General features: G+C 48.7%; 2 protein-coding genes across 10 annotated transcripts in view; both read left to right on the forward strand.

The window, feature by feature from the left end:
- Positions 1-8,800, forward strand: part of GTF3C2 (general transcription factor IIIC subunit 2) — a 23,699-nt gene extending 14,899 nt beyond the window's left edge. For both annotated transcript variants that reach the window (XM_057741478.1, XM_057741479.1), the window contains exons 6-19: positions 436-513; positions 660-758; positions 1,843-2,070; positions 2,229-2,340; positions 2,560-2,668; positions 3,895-3,920; positions 4,107-4,236; positions 5,837-5,981; positions 6,089-6,250; positions 6,433-6,520; positions 7,084-7,212; positions 7,520-7,672; positions 7,823-7,930; positions 8,232-8,800. In XM_057741478.1, the coding sequence (XP_057597461.1) occupies positions 436-513; positions 660-758; positions 1,843-2,070; positions 2,229-2,340; positions 2,560-2,668; positions 3,895-3,920; positions 4,107-4,236; positions 5,837-5,981; positions 6,089-6,250; positions 6,433-6,520; positions 7,084-7,212; positions 7,520-7,672; positions 7,823-7,930; positions 8,232-8,450 (1,786 nt within the window). In that variant the 3' untranslated portion in view covers positions 8,451-8,800. The remainder of the gene's footprint in view (positions 1-435; positions 514-659; positions 759-1,842; positions 2,071-2,228; positions 2,341-2,559; positions 2,669-3,894; positions 3,921-4,106; positions 4,237-5,836; positions 5,982-6,088; positions 6,251-6,432; positions 6,521-7,083; positions 7,213-7,519; positions 7,673-7,822; positions 7,931-8,231) is intronic.
- MPV17 (mitochondrial inner membrane protein MPV17) lies at positions 7,645-21,121 on the forward strand. 8 transcript variants are annotated; one of them, XM_057741483.1, is made up of 9 exons: positions 7,645-7,672; positions 7,823-7,930; positions 12,212-12,286; positions 18,585-18,700; positions 18,919-19,011; positions 19,103-19,198; positions 19,447-19,479; positions 19,739-19,791; positions 20,799-21,121. In XM_057741483.1, the coding sequence occupies exons 3-9, from the start codon at positions 12,217-12,219 to the stop codon at positions 20,866-20,868; spliced, it is 531 nt and encodes a 176-aa protein (XP_057597466.1). In that variant the 5' UTR covers positions 7,645-7,672; positions 7,823-7,930; positions 12,212-12,216; the 3' UTR covers positions 20,869-21,121. The 8 variants fall into 8 exon arrangements, 6 of the variants coding, with proteins under 6 accessions (XP_057597466.1, XP_057597467.1, XP_057597465.1 ...); XM_057741484.1 differs by lacking the exons at positions 7,645-7,672; positions 7,823-7,930 and adding an exon at positions 8,943-11,394; XM_057741482.1 differs by lacking the exons at positions 7,645-7,672; positions 7,823-7,930 and adding an exon at positions 11,408-11,759.
- The last annotated feature ends 254 nt before the right edge of the window (positions 21,122-21,375 follow it).

Here is a 21,375-nt window from a genome sequence, read left to right on the forward strand (position 1 = left end):
GAACACTGTGAAGACATAACTTAAGAGGCACTGCTCCAAAAGCCAGAGCTCTCGAGCTGTGCTGTCCAATATGTAGCTACTAGCTGCGTGAAGCCATTTAAATTTCATTTAAAATTAATTAAACATGATTAAAAGTCCAGTTTCTCAGTTGCACTAGCCACATTTCTTTTTTTTTTTTCTTTTTAAGAACTTTTATTGAGATACAGTTAACATACAATAAACTGCATATATTTAGAGTGTACTCTTTGGTATCCCAATCTCCCAATTCATTCCCCACCAACACTAGCCACATTTCAAGGGCCCAATAGCTACTTGCAGCTGGTGGCTAGTGTGTTAGCATGGGTAATTACATCACTCCCTTCATCACAGAAAGTTCTATGGGTAGTGCTGCTCTAGAATTTCTCTCCTTCATTAATGCTGCTTCTGCTCCTCCAGCCGAGAACAGAAGCATTCATACTGGGAGTTTGCGGAATGGATTCCTTTAGCCTGGAAGTGGCACTTGTTATCTGAACTGTAAGTTGAAGAGACATCTTTGAAATCTAGGAGGGGGTGACACCACTGGAGACAGAAGGGTAACAGAGGGCTCTAGATTTACAGTGGGAATCCCAGGATGGGTGAAACTCTTCTAAATTTAGGCTGTTCCCTCTGCCCTCCCCCAGTGAGGCAGCTCCCTACCTGCCCCAGGAGGAGAAGTCGCCACTGTTTTCTGTACAGCGTGAAGGACTTCCTGAAGACGGCACACTCTACCGAATAAACAGGTGACGATTGCAATCTCTTCTTCTGATTCTGGGAGACAGAAAAAGGAAAAATGCATGTCGAAAGGGATGGTGGATTGGCCCTGTTCTTCCCTTAATGCTGGTCCAGTTGATCCCATGGGTAGGAGTGCTGGCTACATCTGGTCATTACCTCAAATTTGCAGCGCGTATCACTGCTGTCTAGACTGAGGGAGCCAAGGGAGGTTGAGGGTAAAACCAGTTTTCAAGGTCACATCTACTCAGATAGACCTGGACAGACTGGCCCTGAAGAGAACACCATAGTAAACCAGAATGCACATCCTGTCATCTTTGAAGGTGAGTGTCGGGCTAGACAGACTTGGGGGAGGAGAAGGAGGAAGATGCGAATGGTGGCGAGGACTGGTCTCACTTGTAAACTGTGACTGAGGTTCTGGCGCTTGCTTACGTCAGTTCACAGGAGCTCCAGGTGGAGCTCCCATTCTGTCCACACTACTTTTTTTTTTCTTTTTAAAGAGCAGTTTTAGGTTCACAACAGAATTGAGAGGGTTTTCCCCATATACTCCCTGCCCCGCCCCCCTACATGCACAGCCTCCCACGTTATCAACATCCCTCATGAGAGTGGCACGTTTGTTACAGTTGATGAACCTACACTGACACATCATAATTGCTCAAAGTCCATAGTTTACCTTCGGGTGCACTCTTAGTATTGTACATTCTATGGGTTTGGACAAATATATAATGACACGTATTCATCATTATGGTGTCATACAGAGTATGCCCTAAAAACACTCAGTTCTGCCTATTCATCCCCCACCTGCCCCACGCTCAACCTGTGGTTATCACTGATCTTTTTACTGTCTCCATCGTTTACCTTTTCCAGAATATCTTATAGTTGGGATCACACAATATGTAACCTTTTCAGCCTTCTTTCACTTAGTAATGTGCATTTAAGGCTCCTCCATGCCTTTTCATGGCTTGATAATATTTTTAGTGCCAAATAATATTCCATCGTCTGGGTGTATCACAGTTTATTTTTCCATTCACCTACTGAATTCCTTACTACCTTTTATTAACTCCTTTTTTCATCCCACCTTTGACTTTTCTCTAGATTCAGCTCTATCACAGCACACCCAGAGCGCTGGGATGTGTCTTTCTTCACGGGGGGACCACTCTGGGCCCTGGACTGGTGCCCAGTGCCAGAGGGGGCAGCAGCCTCGCAGTACGTGGCTCTTTTCTCCAGCCCTGACATGAATGAGACACACGCACTGAGCCAGCTTCATTCGGGCCCTGGGCTGCTCCAGCTCTGGGACCTTGGGACCTTGCAGCAAGAAAGCTGGTGAGGTGGGGCTGGGACACTGCCATGGAAGGGTGGTTGAGGAGGAGAGCAGGATGGGGCTGGGCAGCGCTCGGATTGGGTTGAGACGAGGGGAGCACAGGCTCTGGCAGCTCCCGGCCCCTCCTTCCTACCCGCTCTCCCCACATGCTTTCTCTCAGTCCTGGCAACAGAGCCCACTTTGTCTATGGGATTGCTTGTGACCACGGCTGCATCTGGGACCTCAAGTTCTGCCCCAGTGGAGCATGGGAACTTCCAGGCACCCCTCGGAAGGTACAGCTCCTTTGATTGTGGGATGGCCCTAGGACTCAGAGCCAGGACAAAGGGGCCCTGGGTCTTCCCAGAGTTGGAGGGAGGGAGGTTGTAGAGTGGCAGGTGGAGTTTTTCCAGCAACTCCATATCACATTTTCAGGGGTCAGAACCTCAAAAAAAGTTTTCTGAGAGGTGCCTAAAGGCAGCAAGCCTCAGTGCAGATCTGGTCTCACCCTCTAGGCTCCTCTCCTGCCCCGGTTGGGTCTCCTGGCTCTTGCCTGCTCAGATGGGAAGGTGCTGCTGTTCAGTCTGCCCCATCCCGAGGCCCTGCTGGCCCAGCTGCCGCTAGGTGAGTAGCACAGCAAGGAGAATGTTGTGGCCGGAGCTTAGCAGGGCTTGTCTGTCTCCCCTGAAACTCCTCCAGGCCCAGTTTCTCCAGTAAAAAGCCTTACCCAGTCACTCCTCCCATTCTGACTTCTCTCTTTGGCAGCCTGCATACAGTTCTCTCTTTTGCAGTCTTGTAACTGCCCTCTTTCAGCACATTACCTTTTATCTCCCCTACTTCCCTGCTCTCCTGTGCTCTCAGGTCTTCTCTCTCTTGCTGCCACAGTTAATTGGCTGTGTAAAGAGCTGCCGAAGGCTGAGACTTTGTCTCCCCTGCCATGCTCTTCTTCCTCCCCCAACCCTGTCTTCTGCCTCCCTGTCCTCACCACCACATATACACGTAAACACACTCTCTGTTGTGAGGAGAGAGAGAGGCTATAGAGCTGAAGGTGAGCATGAAGAGGAAGGGGCAGGGAAAGGCAACTCCTATTTGGTTGAATTTATTTGTTTTTCAACAGTACTGAGTGTTTAAAGAAGAGGGCACCTAGTTTTGAAGCCTGAGGAAATCCCCTATTTGGTGGTCTGGTGTTAGGATTAGGCTGAGGAGGGAGTGGGAGGTGAGGAAGTGAAGATAGAAATGTATAGACAGTTCTTTTGGGAAATTTGGCTGTGAAAGTGATCATTTAAATGATGGTGGTGGCTGGAGATGAATAAGGGGTAAAGAGGGGACTTCCCTGGTGGTCCAGTGGTTAAGACTCCGTGCTTCCAAGGCAGGAGTGTGGGTTTGAACCCTAGGCAGGGAACTAAGGTCCCACATGCCGCGTGGCACAGCCAATGAAAAAGAATAAGGGATAAAGGAAGGCTTTGGTTTGTTTGCTTTAGATAGGAGACAAGAGTTCATGTTTCCATGTGCATATGAGAGTGACCCAATAGGGAGAGAGAAAGTGAACAGCACAGGAGAAGGGGAGGATGACCAAATGCGCCATGCTCTGGAAAAGGAGAGGATGAGAAGAGAGCAGAGTGGAGGGATTAGCTATTCTGATAGGAGGAAGGGCACTATTAGGTAGAACAGGTGGAAGGAAGAACCTAGGGGCAGATAGAGGTAGGTTCATACATTTGGTGGAGGAAGAAGAGCGTGAGGGAAGGGCACGGCTGAAAGGGCAGGGGGTGCTGGTCTAAGAGCAAGGCCTGATTAAGATCTCAGTCCTCTGTATCCAGAGTGTCAAAGTTACTGCTCTTCTTCCCTCACAGATGCAGTGAAGCCTGCCATCTATAAGGTGAGTGAGGAACCTGCTACCTTAGCTGAGGCTCCATCTTCTAGAGCCTCCCTTACTGATTCCACAGTGAGTCTCCTTCCACCTCTGAAAAATCTCCCACCTCCTGCTGGATTAAACACTGATTTGAGCCTTCATTCCAAACAGTAGTTATCCCTAATCCTGGTCTTATTTCTTCTGTCCCTGCAGGTCCAATGTGTGGCAACCCTTCAGGTGGGGTCTATGCAAGCTTCAGACCCCTCTGAGTGTGGTCAGTGCCTTAGCCTGGCTTGGATGCCCTCCCGGCCCCACCACCACCTGGCTGCTGGATACTATAATGGTAAAAAAATAAACAAAACATAAGGAGCTGTTGCTCTTTAAACTTCTATATATGCTTGTTTTTCGGTTGTTGTTTCCTTTTTGGTTCAGTGTTCGACATTACATAGTTATAAATATTCACGCAATGTAAAAAAAATACAAAGAAGAGAAAGTCACTAGAATTTTTCTACTCAGAAAGAAGTAATTAAAACTAGATAAACATCATTTCATGCAGCTCTCTATGCATGTATAAAGATAAAAAGGTTAGATGGAGAGAGAAAGAATTCTATAAAAATGGGATCATACTCTAGAAACTTTTAAATTAAAAGGTATTAAATTTAATTATACCTTTATTTAATTATAGAAGAAAAAGACAAGTGAAATGGAAAGATTAGCTAAGCTCCCAATAAATGTTCCTTCACCACAAAGACATTAGTTCCATAAAGATACTTTTAATAAAGATTAAAAAGGAAAAAAATTAAAAATTATAAGTAATGTTAAGTAATTGGTGTTGTTTGTTATTGTTTTTAAATGACAGTTTCACTTTTAGATACACCAGTAGACTTCCTGGTAGGGAAATTTGCACTCTTACACTGCTTCCTGTCATCCCTCTCACTGTCTCCTAACTGTGTTTCTTTTGGTGGTCTTATTCTTACACTGTCAAGGTATGTGATACTCAGTGCTGTTTTGCTGTCTTAATTCCCAGTGTCACTAAATCTTAACTCTATATTGAAATGATTGCCTGTCTCCACCAGTCCTTTCATCTCAGCCTCCTCCTTCATTGCTGAATTACTTACATTGCTTAGCTGTAAATCACTGTCAAGTTTTTTCAAGAAAGGTTCATAGATGCTGCATTTCCTGAGTTTGTTTATAAAAGGGGTTTTAGCTTCACATGCTTCCCTCAACTTTTGTTTATTAAATTCTTATTGTTCTTTAATTTGTCCTTCACTTTTATCAAAGTTATACTTTTGATTACCTCGTCCTCTGCCAGCCTGGTCAGGGGTCAGTTTGTTTTGGATCAGCTGAGTTAGTTTCTATTTGTCCATTTGTTTTCTGTTCCTCTGCATTTTGTTGCTTTTGGCTCCTCGCCTGTTCTCTTTGTCTTAGAACAAACATTTCTGTTAAGGTTCAGATAGTGAATATTTTATGCTTTGTGGGCTGTTTGGCCATTGTTGGAACTATTCAACTCTGCCATTGTAAAGTGAAAGCAGCCACAGACCTTAGGTAAGCAAATGGGTATGGTTGTGTTCCAGTCAAAACATTTATCAAAATAGGCAGCAGGCTGTATTTGGCCCATAGGCCGTAGTTTCCAACCCTTGTCCTAGAGGGTTTATGCTTTCAAGAAATAAAGTAGAGGATTCTGAGTGCATTAATCATATCTTTCAACTGCAGATCTCAGACTAAGCTATTACTTTTATGTTGATGAGAATTGGAACTAAAAATATCAGGTTGAGTCTTTAAACCATGGAGGGAATGTTGCCTAGCTGATCTTGATCCCTGTAGCCTTTCTTAAGGGATCAGATCTGAGAGTAGAAGACCTAGATCTAGGAGTCAGAGAAAGAAATTAGAGCAAGGAAGAGAGAATCTGGCTCTAGTATCTACACATTCTGTCCCTGCCTCAGGCATGGTGGTTTTCTGGAACCTTCCCACGAACTCGCCCCTGCAGCGGATACGGCTCTCTGATGGCTCCTTGAAGCTCTACCCCTTCCAGTGTTTTCTAGCCCATGACCAGGCTGTGCGTACCCTTCAATGGTGCAAAGCTAACAGGTATAGAATAGGAGAGTTGTGGAGGTGGGAGGTGAAGACTGGGACAGGCTGACCCTTCCAGGCTTGCTCAGATTTGATCTTCTCCCTCTTCTCCCATCTTTCCACAGTCATTTCCTAGTCTCTGCAGGGAGTGACCGGAAAATCAAATTCTGGGATCTTCGACGACCTTATGAACCAATAAACTCTATCAAGCGCTTCTTGAGTACAGAGCTGGCCTGGCTGCTCCCCTACAATGGTGTCACTGTGGCTCAGGACAACTGCTATGCCTCGTACGGCAGGATGGAGAGAGGAGGAGTCTGGGGACAGGCCCTAAGGGTTGGGGTGCACTGTGCCAGATTGTTGTGGGGAGAGGAGGGTTGAGGGTTTTTTCACTGAGGGAGTTTGAGTTGTGGGGGAAGAGGTGAATCTAATCTTAGAAAAAGGAAGGTTTTCTTTTCTCTTTCTCTTACAGTTATGGACTCTGTGGAATTCATTATATTGATGCTGGTTACCTTGGTTTCAAGGCCTACTTCACTGCTCCTCGAAAAGGCACTGTCTGGGTGAGTCCCTCTCTTCCAAACTTTCATTACACAGGAAGACGTTTCCTTTACTCAACTAGTGGTGGTCAGAAAGAGGCAGTAGGTTTTTGGGGTTTTTTTAAATTTATTTATTTTCTTTATTATTTTTTTGGCTGCATCGGGTCTTATTGCAGTGTGTGGGCTCTTCCTTGTGGCAAGCAGACTTCTCTCTAGTTGTGGCGCATGGGTTCCAGAGCCTATGGGCTCTCTTGTTGAGGCTCGTGAGCTCAGCAGTTGTGGCGCGTGCAGGCTTAGTTGCCCCGCAGCATGTAGGGTCTCAGTTCCCTGACCAGGCATCAAACCTGCATCCCCTGCATTGAAAGGTGGATCCTTTACCACCGGGCCACTGGGGAAGTCCCAGAGGCCGTAGTTTTGGATAGAAGATGGGTGTGTGGTAATTGTATCATCAGGGATATGGGTTATGGATAAACTCATATTTGTGCGAATGTGTCTCTCCCCCCTCAGACTGTGCAGTTTTTACCAGTTCACAGAACTGAATGAATATGAGTGAGCGAATGAATGAGAAATCTCTCTCTTCCCATTAGAGTCTTTCAGGATCCGACTGGCTTGGGACGATAGCCGCAGGAGATATATCTGGGGAGCTCATTGCAGCTATATTGCCTGATATGGCACTGAACCCAATAAATGTCAAGCGACCTGTAGAGCGAAGATTCGTACGTATATGAATATTTAACAGCAGCACCACCTGTTGGGTCCTAATCCACATGACCTCTCAAATTAGTGCACCCAATTAGCAGTAGAGTACAAATTAGTACTAGGTCTCCCAGCCCTGATATTCTTCCTGGGAGTCTTAGCGTAGAGTTGTACATAATCTCCCCTACCCTCGTGCATCTGAACATATGTTTGAACGTACTGCTTTCTTTCACCTTAAAGTCTTTTCTGCTCCAAACCAATTCTCTCTCTTTTACTTTTATTTGGTCTTCCGTATTATAGAGCCTAATCTCACATTCTTCTTTCTAGCCTATATATAAAGCAGATCTGATGCCATATCAGGACAGTCCTGAAGGTCAAGACCACTCTTCTGCTTCATCTGGGGCCCCCAACCCTCCCAAGGCTCGAACTTATGCTGAAACCGTCAACCATCACTACTTGCTCTTTCAAGACACAGACTTGGTAAACTGAGGCCAGGAGAATGGGTGTGGCATTAGAAAAAGTAAAAAACTTGAGTCCTTGTATAGTAGGGAATCCTAAGGAGTTCCAACAGAAAGATGCAAAACTAAGAAGCTGCTTGCTTTCTCTCTCCTATTGCACCCTCCTCCCCAGAGTTCATTCCACGGTCTGCCCCACAGAGAACCAATGCTGCGCATGCAGGAGGGAGAGGGGCAAACGCGGCTCTGCCTGGACCGGCTGCAGCTGGAAGCTATTCATAAGGTAGGAACCTTATCTCTCATCTTCGCCATCCTTCACCTCATTTCCTCCCAACTCTGGGCCTGTGTGCAATGAAATGGGAGATGAAAAGGTAACAGAGACAGTGAAGGAGGGGAAGCAGCTCCAGGACCTTCATCCTCCAGAGCATGATAGACATACCTCATTCATCCTACCTCTCACCGCATCATGCTCCTATCCTTTCAGGTTGTGCCCCCCCCCCCTTTTCATTTTTTGCTCTTACAGGTAGGACTCACCCTAAAGCACCAACTGTGAGCATCTCTTTTGTTTTCTATTCTCTTCTCAGGTACGTTTCAGCCCAAACCTGGACTCCTATGGATGGCTGGTCTCGGGGGGGCAGTCAGGGCTGGTTCGGATCCATTTTGTCCGTGGACTCACCTGTCCACTGGGCCACCGTATGCAGCTTGAAAGCCGAGCCCACTTCAGTGCTATGTTCCAGCCGGCCTCCCCAACTAAAGGGCCTGGCTTCCCTCCAACCAGCCATCGCCTTCTGCCTGGTCCCTAGTTGTGGTCCTTGCAAGACCCTCAGAATGAAGTCTGCCGAGAACAATTGGCCCCATGCACACAGCCATAGGAACTGGGCCTTCCTGGACACTGATGCTGCCAGGCCTGGACCTTTAGACCTGCCTCCCCAGGATTCCTTAGATCCCTCTCTTTCCAAACTTCTTCTGTCATCACAGCCCCCCGCGGGCAGGGGAGGTTCTCCCTCCACAAACTCTCAAGGCTCCTCAGCATAAAACTATGACTCACGAGAAACACTCAGGCCTGACCTAGGCTTGGGAGTCAACTTGCTCATATTGAGCATATTGTGAAGTAGGTAAAGCTAAGTAAAGGTACTGGGTGTTTTTGAGACCACATGTGAGTGGGTGTTTGGAGAACTGGAAAGGGCATCTGCATGAAGGTTCCTGTCTGACTATATTCCAGGATCCAATATTACTGCCTTCCCAACTTCCTCTTTAGAGTACCCAACACACAGGCCCCACAAGGGCATGATGGTAATTCATTGGACTGAAGCTGCTTATAGTACTCACTTAACTGAGGAACACACCACAGACACCTTGCTAACAAAACAGTGGCTCAGATCTTACTTGCTCCTGCTTATGAAATATTCCCAATCACTGGTCATCTGACCCTTCTTGAGCATTCACAGACAGTCATTTTTAAAAAATCTTCTTTTATATCAAGTCAGTATACCTCTATAAACTTTACCATGGGTGTTAGGAAATCTAGTCACTCTTCCCTGTGATTGCCCTTTTAAGTATTTAAAAATAGCTATCATGTGTTTCCCAAGTCTTTTCTTCTCTAGATTAAATATCTTCAGTTACTTTAACCATTCTTTTACACCTCATGATTGTTGATCCTTCATTATACTGTCACATTGTTGACTTATTAAACATATTTAGCTACTTTATTTCAACTCTATACAGGAGGTATTTCAAACCCAAGCACAGTAGTGTGTTATATCTCATCTTGTTAGAGTTCTCTTGTGGGATGTTGCAGACTCACAGTGACTGTAGTATTGCCTCTTAAGCAAGGATAGACCCCAAAAGGAGTAATAGGGAAACCATAGTCTTGGAATGTGTAAGAGTACAACTTGAGGTTTGGGGCGGGGAGTAGTCAGATGACTTCAGCTCCTACTGAAGGGAGTGGAGATTAGTTCAGTGCCTGCCTGGAACAAAACCCTCTGGCACTCGAGACTGATTGGCCAAATATCTGGGAACAGCTTTCTGCCTCTTTAGTGTAGAGAATTTATCATATGTCAGAAAATCTCCTTTTAAGAGGAAAGGAATCAAGTAGTTCAATTCCTTCCCTGTACAGAAGAGGAAACACCTGGACCATTAGCAGCAGAGGGACCACAACTCACGTCAGTGCAAAGGAGCCAAGTATTACACCATTCTATTGTGCCAGCTCAGGTTATGCCAGTTTTGTTGTTGAGAGGACTGGTAGGAAAGTGCTTTCCATTGCAGAGGAGCTTTGCTCATTCTACACAGAAGCCCCTTGACACTGCCTCATGAAATCCCACTTTCAGTGGTAGAAAAGATGGGGCCTAGGGAACCATGTCGTTGAGGTGTTGGCAGCCCTGCTCCTGCTGCTGGGTCCCTGCCCTAATCTAAACCTCCAAAAGAAAAGCAGGAAAATGCTTTCAGGCCTTGCTTTCTTTCTCTACCATAAGCCCTTTTTTCCCCAGGCCACACCCCTTCCAAACTTTCCTCCTGATATATACACTATACTATCCATGGGTTCCTGCACTTTAATTCCTTTGTCCCTTTGTTCACACTATTCCCTGCTCCTGGAGTGTCCTTTTCCACCATCTCCACCTAAGTCCTATTCATTGTTCAAGGTCCCAGTTCAAGTTCCACCTTCACCAAGGGGCCTGCCAGGTTTCTCCAGTAAAAATTATTCTCCCTTCCACGTGTTCTCAAGAGGAAAGGAAGGAAAAGCAGCCAAATAAGTGTTTATTAGGCATTTGATCTATTTCAAGTACTTTAGCATATGTTCCTTAATTTAACCCTATGAGGTCGATATTGCCCAATTTTACTTGATAAAAATAAGATTCTGAGAGGTTAAGCAACCTGAATAAGGTCACATAACTATTGAGTGGTGGCAGATAGTCTGACTTCAGAATACAGCTTTCCAGCTTAGCACATTTGATCTTTGCATTTACTGGTGTAACTTCACTCCTGTAGCATGGTGCTATGCATATAGAAACCTTTGGTTAATGTTTGTGACATCGAATTCTCTTGCTTCCTTACTGTGTTTCTCCAGTATCTGTACAGGATTCTCCCTGCCTTAATCATATAGGAATTGAGTAAATTGGGGCTGGAGCTAGTCAGGTAAAGACCCTGAAAGAGACAGATATGGCTGCCTCCTGAAGTGTGAGCTCCCTGGAGATGATTAAGCAAAAGCAGTCAGCCTGACAAATCTGCCAGGGATCTTGTAAAAGTTTCCACTACCCTAGAAAGAATGCTGCAGTATATTCGCAAAATTTTAGAATGTTAGAGCTGGAAAGGGATTAGGAAATCACCTAATCTAATGGTTTATGAACCCTTAGTTGTGGGCCCTTGTTTTAATGTAGAAGTATACGTGTATTTTTAAAAAATTGAGGTAAAGAAGAACCTGTGATACCCCCTCCCCAAACAAGTATAAACCTCTAAAACTGAGGAGCCCAGTTTGAAAAGCACATAGTCCAACCTACTCATTTCATAGATGAGGAACTTAGTCTAGTGAAGACCAAGGCTGCAAGCCCGCTAGTTATGAAACCAGTATCCATCTAAACCTGAGGTTCTGTAATCCGAATGCTTTCCACGGAGGAGTCATCTTTACGCAGCATTTCTAAAGACTACTGTGGACAAAGCACTGAACAAGTTGCTATGAGGACGACAAACATGAACAAGACCCAGTCCCACCCATTCAGGAGCTCACAGTTGAGGCTAGTGAAGAACTTAAAGGTATTATTTTAGAAAGTAACACAAACGCACTCATTTAACTATAGCTAAGTTTCCAAATTGGTGAGACCGAGAATGACGTCTGGACCTTGCCCAGTTTCGGGACGCGGGATCCGTGAAGGTCTATCCAGGTTAAGAGGCTGTGGCACTGGGGAGAGAAGGGGTCGCAGGAGGCAGAGGTCGGACCCAGGTGGGCAGGCGGGCCCAGCACCAAGACCCGGCGCAGACCGAACGGAGCCCCTTTCCACGGTATTAGTGGCTGAGGGCAGGAGGAAATCTCGAGGTCAACCGAGCGGAAGGGGCGGGATCTGGGGCGGAAGTCCCTCCCACCGCTCAGGTCACGTGGGAGGGGCTGAGCTGGAGCCCAGGTGAGTAGCCGGAGATCCCAGGTCACCCGCTCCAAACGCAGCGCGCCTTGAGCGCCCGCTGCGCGCGTGATCGTTGCAGGCCCAGGCAGTCAGAGGTCGAACTGGGCTCAGGAAGGATGCGGGCTGATTCCAACTAAGAGTCTGAAACGGGGCCGACCAGGCTCTGGGTAAAAGCCAGAGCAAACCAGTTCTGTGTGTGTCTCGGTCGGGCCGGAGGCCCCCAGATAGCCTTGCTTCAGGGGTGGGGTGACGGGTGGCGGCCACCGGGATAACATAGCCGCCCACAGCCTTCCTCTCTTCCCCGATTGTCTAAGGCGACCCTCTGTGATAGAAAGCTGTCCAGGAAGCCTCTGCCCTTTTAGAAGCGGGAGTGGGCACAAGGGAAAGACAGAGTGTCTTTAACCTTGGGGAGGGGCAGTGGGAGTGACTCCCCTCTCCTCTCGGCTTGACAGAAAGCATGGCACTTTGGCGGGCATACCAGCGGGCTCTGACTGCTCATCCGTGGAAAGTGCAGGTCCTGACAGCTGGTGAGTGTCCCTGAGTGACCTAGTGGTACCAGAGCAGGGTGACTTGGGAGGCAGAAGCTCGCTGCACCACCCACTCCCTCATTTTTTGCTTCTGTTCAGCCCCCTTGAAGGATTGGCTCTCACCCCAGGCTGTTTTGGAGGGAGGGCCCCCAAGGCTGTTCTTAAGAGAAGGGGTGTGCATAGGTAACCTGGCTATAAAGTAGAATGCGAAAGTCCTCACAAACCTGAGGCCAGGAGGCCTTAATTTAGAAAATGAACGATAACAAAGGCTCCTTTAACATTTCACAGTGTGCAGAACACTTTCAACACACATCATCTCATAGGGTCCTCACAAAGGTGGGGACACAGTGGGCTAAGATTACTTGAATCCACATTAGATCACATACGTAATAAGTGCTGGAATCAGACTCTTACCCCAGTTTATTTTTCTTAGTGTTGTTCTTATTGTGAAATGTCTCTTCATACACAAAAGAATGGTTAAGATGTGTGTGCACCATTTAAACATCACACTGAACGCTCCTGTATCAGTGCCCAGCTTTGAACCCCCTTGAATGCCTGTCCCTCATTCATACACCCTAAGAGGTAACCACTTTCCTGAGTTTTGTTTATGTCATTCTTTTGCTTTTCTTATAGTTCTACTATCTATGGATGTATCCTCAAACAATACACTAATCAAGGATTTATTTTTACTCTAAATCCAGTGATTAACAGCCTCACAAAGGTAACCCAGTGCCTTCCCTGTATTTGTTACCATCTTCATTTTACAGATTAGCTAATATGAGAGGAGATGGCACAGAGATAAGTTTTATAGGGGGAAGGATTGGAAGGCCTGGGACTATTGGGGGAGTGCAAGGGTGACCGGTTAAGATGAGGTCCTGCTTCTGTTTAGAGGAAAGGAACAGGATTCGAATGAGGACCATGGGCTTCTGCGAGGAAGTCTGTTAAAAGGGGCTTGGGGGCGGCTACTGAAAGCCAGGGTGCAACAGCAATCCTGTTGCTAGAACAGCCCCGCATCAGCACTAGAAACTTCATTGAGTGACTGGCCAAGAAGTCTTTTACCCCTCCCTGGGCGCCTCTCCAGCCTCCTGTGCCCAACTACCCCCCATCCTGTCCTCAGAGTGTCCGTCATCCTGCATGACTCACCTGGCTGCGTGTGTGGTGACTCATGCTGAGTTGGGTGGCTGTGATGGGAACTGACACGCTGGGCCGTTTGCCCAGCCTCAGATTCCCTCAGGCACCCTAACTGCTGGAAGGAAGGTTCCCCCTCTCCCCCTTGTGGCCATCAAGAATAGGGAGGGAAGGATAGTCCTTGTGTTTCCCTACCCAAGGGATCTGCAGCTGACCAAGGCAGGAGCTAGAGCTCCAAGGGGTCCAAGTGCAGATTTGTGGCTGAACTGGGGTGCTGGTCTGCCAGTGCTAGAGCCCTGTAGCTCCACACCCCCAGTCTTCCTGAGGCTGTGCCAACATCTCAGCCCTGAAGCAACCTCAAGGTAGCACTTTTCTCAGACTTCCCCAAACCTTTCAGACTTTTCCTTCTCTCCTGCTCTGTGTATTCAAATCAAACTGCAAATAAAGGGGGGAAGTGGATTTAGCTCACTGAGCTGTTTTTAGATCCCAGCACAGTCGTTTCTAAGATCCCATGGGATAGCTCATCACACTGGAAAACAGAATAGAGATTTCAGACTTGAAGTTAGAAGACCAAGATTTGAATCTCAGAGCCATAGCACTTAGTAGCTGTGTGAATCAGGGCAAGACAGTAAACCTCTTTGAGCCTCAGTTTCCTCGTTTAGAATTTGAGTTTAATTATATGACCTCACAGAGTCAGTGTAGGGATTATCTCTGTGAAAAGGCTTTAGAAATCAAAAAAATGCTCAAGAAACTTAAAGGCTCCAGGAGTTGGCCCTTTATATGAGTGTTGGCAACCCAAGCACAACAAGCTCTTCTTTTTATAGTGGTGTTGGGGTTGGATTTGTTCCACTTGTCATAAATTTGAGTGTGGATAACCATCTAGCCTTGGTTCTCCAAAAAGTAGTCTGAAGCTTCTGTGCAGGTACTTTGTTAGGAAATAATCCCATGAGGTGGGGGTGGGGGGATGAACAGCCAATATAAGGATGCGTTACCAAGTGGACACTGCTTAGGGCACACGGCTGCTCCGTCCCTTAAAACTGACAGAGAAGCTCTTCGAAATGCTTCTTAGGACTCTGTGGATGAATAGTCTTTTCTGGAGAAAAGGAGAAACCTTTACCCACCAACTCCATCCCACACTGATCAGAGGTTTGCCACATGGGATGTCGATGCCCAAGCTCTGTGCTCTACCAGGTTGCACATGCATCATCCCCAAGTAAAGCATCAATAGCTGAGGTAAGGCATAGGCCCAAGACAAGGACCTATCAGGTGAACTGCAGTGGTGGCTGGAGTAAGAGATAAGTGAATCAAGAAGATCTGATATGGTTCAAAAGAAGTGTCTGATACACCCAGTTTTGGCCAATCCAGAGTCAGGAACAGGGCAGCTTGGGCACAGGTCTGCTGTGTGTTCTGCAGAGTCTGAGTCAGCCTTCTCCCATCCTTTCTTGAGGGCCCTTCCAGTCTCCAGTGGGCCCAGGGCCCAGCTCCATCCATCTTAGGCCACTCTGGTCCTGCTGTGGAAGCAGCTGAGCTCCTGCAGACACTGGTTTCCCTGGAGTCTGAATGTGAAAGCTCAACAGGCATTAGAGACCACCCAGTCTAGCCCCTGATACTGCAGAGAAGGAAACTGAGGCACGAGAGAAGAGTGACATGCCTGAGGCCTCATGGTCAGTGGTAGAGCTGACATTAGAACCTGGGGCACTCTGACTAGAACCTAGTGCACTGGCCTACACTTGAGACACCTGGGACCTCAGAATGCTGAATGTAACCCCAGCTGGTCTGGGCTCAGGTACCTGACAAGCTGCAGAACCCTCCGTTTTGTCTTATTTTCTAGCGGTGGGTAGGGTTCAGGCCAGGAGAGGGGAGAGCACTCCTAGCAATCCCAGAGGAGGCACTCCCCTCTCACTGCCCCTACCCCAGGCAGCTATTTAATTGTTGGAGATTTTTGGAGAGGAGGGAGACAGCACCCTGGGCCCCTGCCAGCAGCTATACCTGCCGAGCCTGGCCTCCCATAGGACAGCTTCCTGCCCCTCATTCCAACTTCCTGCCCCTCAGTTTTCTCATTTCCATTAATACTTTAGTTTCTTGCATCTAAGACTCTACACACAAAAGCCAGGAGAGGAACAAAGTAGGGGAAGTAGAGAACTTACCCCCACCCATGCCTAGGAACAGGGCATGGAAGTTGGGGCTTTTCCACTAGCGGGCAAGGGTGATCCCAAATAGATCTGTGCTCAGAGGCAGGCTCTCCCCAACCCCTACCCCCCCACTCTGCTGAATCTGGTGGTGAGTGACGGCATGAAAACTGGCACATACCCAGGGGCATGACGTCACACCCGCGCCAGTGTCTGCCCGCTGGGCTCTGCGCCCAGCCTGGCATTGGGGCATCACTGCCTGGCAGCCCCTTGTCCTGCCCCATTGGGGCTCAGGCATTATGTCTCAGCAGGCCTCCAGCCCCAACCCCCTGGAAACAAGTCCAAGGAAAGGGGAGCCAGAGCACTGGAGGGTCCAAACCAACCAAATATGTCCAAGAGGACTCCCAGAGCCTAGGGTGGTTTGGGTCTGTTTGGGCTCTGGGTTGGGGAAGGTAGGATAAGGAATCTGAAAGTCAGCCCTTCCTGTTCAATCAGTCACTTGGACCAGATATGCAGGCCTTGCTCTGTGCTTAGTCCAAAGCCTTAGACCACCCTAGAGCTGCTGCAGGTCCAAGGGGCTTGATGATCTGTGGGCAGAGGAAGAACCGGGCATGGTTCTGTCTGAAATGGACAGAACCGGCAGGGTTAAGGCTTCACGCCACCTACTCACTCCTGCTGCTGCCCTTTCACTTGTAGTCTCTCAGGCCTGACGGGCATGGTTTGGGGGCCTGGAATCCATCTTTCTCAAAGGCTGCAGGCTTCTGGGACCGTGGACTACAAGTCAGGGGCTGGTTTCATTCTCACTCTGCCTTTAGCTTGCTGTGTGCCTGTTGGTAAGCTATGAAGAGTGAAAACACACCTCTCCTTGCGACTGGTTCCTTCCTGGGAATATCGCTGCTTGCCCTCCCCACAAGGTGACAAGGAATAGAGGTGGTCACATTCTGGCGAGTACAAAACAGAGAGGAAGTGCATTAGTCCAGGAAGTGTCTTTGATATGTGGGCCTTTGGGGCCTTGTTTGGGCAGGAACCCCCTGTAAGTAGCAGCCTCAGGAACCTCTTGGTGCGCACTGGCCCCTGAGCCCAGGTCTCAGCCTCTGCTGGGGATTCCCTGGCCTCCCATCCTCCTTTGAGAGAAGGCCTGGGTTCAGGCCCCAACTCCACTCCTTACCAAGTCGCCTCATCTGTCAGACATTAAATGGAGGTGTGACCTCTACCTTCCAGACCTTTTATGAGGATTAAATGTGTGAGAGCTCTCTGTATACTGTAAACGTCTTGCCAGAGTAGAATGTCAAACTTAGTCCCTTCATTTAAGCAGTGACTGTCTTTCTGTTCCCCCCTCCCCGGGCCTCGTCAGGGTCACTCTTCCCTTTATGCATGGCCACAGCAGCTTCCTCCCCGCCCTAGGCATGCAGCTGGTGACCTGAGGCGGGGAAAGGGAGTTACTAACTGCATGGAGGGGGAGCAAGCCTTCAGCCCCACTGCTCCTCACACCTTGAGCCTGGGTGGATTCTTCGGGCTAGACTTAGCGTTCTCCGTGCCCTTCCCAGGGCAGTCCTGTTGTTTGCGGTGGTACATTTGACATTTCTCCTCAGTTTATTTTCTGAGCATCTGCCAGGCTCGGGGTGGTGGGGGATAAGAGAACAAAGACGTCTAGGATTCTGTCCTTGCCCTCTGGGAGGCCATGTCTAGCTGTTTTCTGGGAAGAGCCTCTACCACTTTGGGATTTCAGGGAGAGGAGAGGCAGGGCTCCCTTGATGGGTGTGCTGGGGGTCCCAGCAGCTGAGGCCAGCAGCTTAGGTCACCTGTGGGTGCCCCAGCCCCAGCTCTCAGCCTTACTCAGCTGCCTCTGATGAGGCTGCACAGGGGCAGGGCTGTACCGGGGTGTGGGGGAAGAGCAGTGAGTGTGCAGCCAGCACGGACGTCAGAGCCAGCTCTGGGCCAAGGAGCGGGGTTGAAGGATGAGGATGTGTTTGCCCAGTGCTAATTGAGGGCACAGGGACAGTGGTGACTATGGGGCTGGAGGGGGTCTCATTACTCAGTGAGATGGACAGGCGAGCTAAAGGTCATATGGTCACTCCCAAGCAGCGCTAGAAGTGTGTGTTTGCTGGAAACCATCACACCACTGTCACTCACAGGGGGCTCTGTAAACAGTGATGATTTCTGTCTTGGATTCTGGGTGTGGGTATCCGACTCATGCTGCTTGGAGCTGGGTGTCTGTGCAGGTGAAGGGAGGGGAAGTGGGTGCAAAGACCTGGGGAGAAATGGCCTTAATGCCTGTTGGCAGCTCAGTCTGAGGCAGTGAATGGGAATTCTGGGTGTACCTGACTGTGCTGGGCGGTGACAGGACCTTTCCTTGCAGGGACTCTTATCAGTTCAGCCATTCATCCTTCTGCCTGGGACCATTTGAACACTTATGTTTTAGAAAGAGTTATTCTTACTGTTCTCCACAAACAGAGACCCCCAAAACAAGGTGAAGGACATTGGCCAGGGTCTTGCCTTTGGCTGGCGGGGGAGAAAACCCCAGGGTTCCTTACCATTCTGTACATGATCTATTCATAGTAAGGCATCCTGGAAAGAACACTGTCTAGGAAATCAAGGCACCTGGTTCTTGCCTTGGCTTTGCCACTTCCTGCTTATGTGAGGTCCCAGACCTTCATTTCCATCCATACCTCTAGAATAAGGGGTTTGCACGAAAATGTCTGGAAGGCCTTTCCAATTCTGACAGTCAGTGCTTCTCAGCCCCTGGCACCTCACATTCTCCTTCCTCTACCTGTAGTTTCTGAGTCCAACTTTCCTTCACTGCTCAAGGCAGAGTTCTTGAGCCCTGGCCTGCCCAAGGCTGCTCATCCCAGTTTCTGACGGGACACATACGAAGTGCCACCATCCTTGAAGCCGTGGGAAGGGACTGGCCGTTTGCCCCAGAATGAAGCCCTTGGCCTCAGAGTGCCAGAGCCTCATTCAGTCAGCAGACTTACCTCCCTCCTTGGGATGGCATCTTGTCCCTGGGAGGTGTCCTGACAACACCTATGCACCCCTCACAGGGTCTCTCTTGGGCCTGGGTGATGTTATCTCACAGCAGCTGGTGGAGAGACGTGGTCTGCGGGCACACCAGACTGGCCGGACCCTGATCATGGTCTCCCTGGGCTGTGGCTTTGTGGTAAGTTCTGCCCATAGCAGGGCTGCCGGTGGATTGGACAGTGGTCTCAGTTCCCTGTCATCCTTTAGCTTTCCTTGGACCCTCTCACATCTAAGCCAGCCTTGAGTATCTGCTCCCCCTGGGGTTTCATTTCTAATACTCGAGGCGGGAGCTTTGTGATGTAAAAGCCTAGTGCACCCTTCTGCATCCCTGCACCCCTCTCTGGGGGTTACTTTCAGGGCCCTGTAGTAGGAGGCTGGTACAAGGTTTTGGACCGGCTCATCCCTGGCACCACCAAGGTGGATGCACTAAAGAAGATGCTGTTGGATCAGGTGAGCGGAAGGAAGAGGGACTGGGAGGGTGAGCTGTGTTGGGGGAGGTGGGGGTTTAGGTGCTCACAGCGCTGTGATTTCTCTTTCCTAGGCGGGCTTTGCCCCATGTTTTCTGGGCTGTTTCCTCCCATTGGTAGGGGCACTCAATGGACTGTCACCCCAGGACAATTGGGCCAAACTCCAGCGGGTGAGCTGGGCAGGTATGGGGATGATTTCTGGGTGGCAGGCCAGCAGGTCCAGGGGAGTGAGGCAGGCTTCGTGGGGACAGGAAGAGCAGAGGTGCTGGCAGAGCCCCAGCTCTGGAGGAGAGGAGCCGAGGGGCTGTGGTGCAGGGGTGTGTTCTCGGAACAGAAGTCTCTGTGTGGTACTCAGATCGGGAAGTCTAAGCTGCCTGGAAGTGCAAGGGCTCACTTGTTCCTTCTCTTGTCTCCTCAGGATTATCCTGATGCCCTCATCACCAACTACTATGTAAGAGCTGACACCTCAGCTGCCTCTTCTGCTTTCTTGAGTCCAGAAGTGCCCAGGGATTGGGGGCCCTCCTGACACAGAAATCCCTCAGTTGGGATCACTCTCTCACCCCCATGTGGGCACCACACTCAGGGAAGCACACACCCAGTTGTGCAACGTGTTCTTGTCTGTAGAAGTTGGAGTCAGACCAGGCAAAGCAGTGAGTCTGGGGTCAGATGATGGAGGCAGCCCCCCAACTTTTACCCTCTCTCTCTTGTAGCTCTGGCCTGCTGTGCAGTTAGCCAACTTCTACCTGGTCCCTCTTCATTACAGGTATGACAGATCCCCACCTCACCTTTCAAGGAAGATGCACATTATGAACATTTGGAGACACAGTGATCCTCATTTTAACCTTGAACTACCTTAGACACCCCCCATGCCCAGAAAACTCTGCCCTGGTCAGTGCTCCTCAGACTCCTGAGCATTTTATTCAGAACCTCTTATGTAACAGAACGTTGCAGAATGTCTGCCCACTGACCTTCTTTCATCTTCCTGGGGAGGATCTTGCTCCACAGCCCTTGTCCCCATCCTACCTGGGCTCTCTACCTTTGATGGCATGTCTGCAAGGACAGTGCTACAGCCTAGGTTAGGCAGAAAGGTAGACCAAAGAGACAAGTAGGAACATGGTCAGGTTAGTCCCCTGCAAAATATTATCTTACCCTAAATATTAAAGGTAGTTCCTGAAACCTCAATTAAAAAAATACAGTGGAACCAAGTTGAGTGGTTTAAATTATTGGAGGTGAGGGGGCTTTGGGAACAGGGAAAAACATGAAACTATTCAGGGGGGACAGGGTCAAAATTGACATGATAGCATAGCTAAACGTAGTACAGACTTATGAACCAAATCAAACTTTAGAGCCCTTGCAATGCTCTTTGAAACTAGAGCAAGGTATATTTAAAATAAAGAGGAGGTGCTACTTTATGTGGCAGGCAGCACATTTTTGGAAGATGAGATCTCAGCTGTACAAGATGGACAGATGTGTACTGAGAAGGAGCCTGGACAGGCGTACAAGTAACGGAGCCATGCATGGCAAGATGGCTGCTGAGGGGGTTAACTTTGAGGCTCTTGTCCAGGAGACAGAGCTCTGGGCTGGCACCAGAATCTGAGCTAGTTGTCCTCTCGTCTGAGCCACACGTCCCTCCAAGGGGGCTGAAGGAAGGACAGCTAAGTCTGGGTGTTCTTGGAGATACTCCCTCTTTCCCGCTGCACTTTCCCATCTCTCCCCCCTGGCTTGCTCCTTATTCTGCCTCTTCTTCACGGTGCCTTTCCTGTTCCTTAGGTTGGCTGTTGTCCAGTGTGTTGCTGTTATCTGGAACTCCTACCTGTCCTGGAAGGCACATCGGCTCTAAATCTGCCTCACTCCATCATTTCAAGCTTGCAGTGATGCAGCTTGACCCTGGAAGGATCAGACCACTTCCTCAAAGTGGGCACATTGGTTTTCACAGGGTTCGGTGGCTGGTCAGAATTTAATGGTATTAGCACTCTGAAATGGCCCGTTTCACTCTAAAATGTAACCTGACTCCTACTAAAATCGCTAAAACCTTTATAATGGTCTTAAACCCACCACATAGTAGGCACTCTATAAATATTTGTTGAACCATATGATTTCATCAACTTTAGTGTACATCTGTATCCAGGCAAATGCCACTCATTCCCACTCTTCATAGACACGTCTGTTTTTCTAACCCTTCCCAGCCCTAGTGTAGCTCCAATTTTGGGGTGATCCCCTCAGACTCTTTATATGGTGCCCCTTTAAATATGTTTCTAAATAGGTAACCTGGAACCTGCAGAGGCAATGAGTAAGACCCAGCAGAAAACGACTGGGGAGTCACGTTTTCTAGTGTTTGAAAAGAAGC

This window comes from Hippopotamus amphibius, chromosome 7 (assembly GCF_030028045.1).
Source record: "Hippopotamus amphibius kiboko isolate mHipAmp2 chromosome 7, mHipAmp2.hap2, whole genome shotgun sequence".
NCBI classification, from domain to species: domain Eukaryota; kingdom Metazoa; phylum Chordata; class Mammalia; order Artiodactyla; family Hippopotamidae; genus Hippopotamus; species Hippopotamus amphibius.